The sequence below is a fragment of the Protobothrops mucrosquamatus genome, unplaced genomic scaffold, assembly GCF_001527695.2.
Source record: "Protobothrops mucrosquamatus isolate PMUCROS unplaced genomic scaffold, P.Mucros_1.0 scaffold183, whole genome shotgun sequence".
NCBI lineage: Eukaryota > Metazoa > Chordata > Lepidosauria > Squamata > Viperidae > Protobothrops > Protobothrops mucrosquamatus.
In genome coordinates this window covers 186,384-187,552 of record NW_015386542.1, presented here as the reverse complement: position 1 = coordinate 187,552, position 1,169 = coordinate 186,384, and the positions used below count along the sequence as shown (strand labels likewise).

The 1,169-nt window shown below is 37.3% G+C and overlaps 1 protein-coding gene across 1 annotated transcript in view; it reads left to right on the top strand.

The window, feature by feature from the left end:
• Nucleotides 1–1,169, top strand: part of INPP5D (inositol polyphosphate-5-phosphatase D) — an 82,856-nt gene that overhangs the window by 70,509 nt on the left and 11,178 nt on the right. Inside the window, exon 23 of the mRNA XM_029283693.1 lies at nt 59–208. Coding sequence (XP_029139526.1) covers nt 59–208 — 150 coding nt within the window. The remainder of the gene's footprint in view (nt 1–58; nt 209–1,169) is intronic.

Below are 1,169 nucleotides of genomic sequence, written 5' to 3'. Positions count from 1 at the left end.
AAAAAAAAAAAAAGCCCTTTGCTATCTGATAAAAATCAAGTCCCTTACTGTACTCTAGGTGAAGGCTGCATCGCCCTTCGAAGTGGAGCTGCAGAATCCGAAGTCCCTATTCAAACTGTGTTAACACACCATGGAGAAAAGACAGGAATCTTCCAAGGTCAATTCAAGCTACAAACATCCCAAGGGAAACAGAGAGAAAAATTATACGGTAAGCCAGTACTCCTGTGCAGTCATATTTTTGACCAAGAAGGGCAATTGAGTCTAAAAGAGCTGTTTTTGTTTTTCTGATAGCTAAAATCAGCCAAAAATGTAACAGAGTGGGTTATAAGACTTGTTTCATAAACTAGTGTTTTTCCATTCCAGACTCCCTCTATGGTGCTGGGCAACTGACCTGGGCTTGTTTGTGTAAGACATTTGCTTAGTTCAAGATATGAACTTGGCTGCACCAGAAAACTAAGCTGTCACCTGGACTTTATAGGGCAAGACTCATAAATGTTTGTGGAAGATTGTAAGGATATAGACACAGAATGTAATATGGGTCAAGGAAAAGCCATTCAGTGAGCTGGTGGAGGGAAATGTTTTTCTGTTAGTCATTTTAAACTTCATAAAAAATAAACTTTTTAAAATGTGGCCAAGACATCAGGAATATGTTGGTAGGTCATGGTATACACATGTCCAATCTGGGCCTGATCCTATAGTTTTAAACAGTTCATGGATATCAACTTCATCAGATTTCCCAACATTTATTCCAATAACAGGGCTTGTTTCCTCAGCAGGAAATTCACCTCCTTAGAAATAATCTCTGGGTAGATGAAGTTTGTCAGAGTGGTGACATCAGAGTTGTAAAGTCATTCCATAAAGACTAACATATAGCAAATATGGGAAAGGAAGGAATTAGAATGATTGAAAAGATCATGCCATTAAAACAAGCATTTTTAGCAATAAAAACATTTCTCATTATCAAAACAATGACCTTGGATGCTTAGAAATGTTCAGAATCTAGTTTTAGCCTTCCCCTCCTGCTTCCAAACAAAGGAGAGAAAGGGAGCCCTCTGCCTGACTATCTGCAATATAAACGTGTAATATGTTTCAGTTGTGGCACTATGGACAGAAAAAGATTTAAACACTTGGCAAAATGTTAAATAAAGTTTGAATTATGAAATACTTTA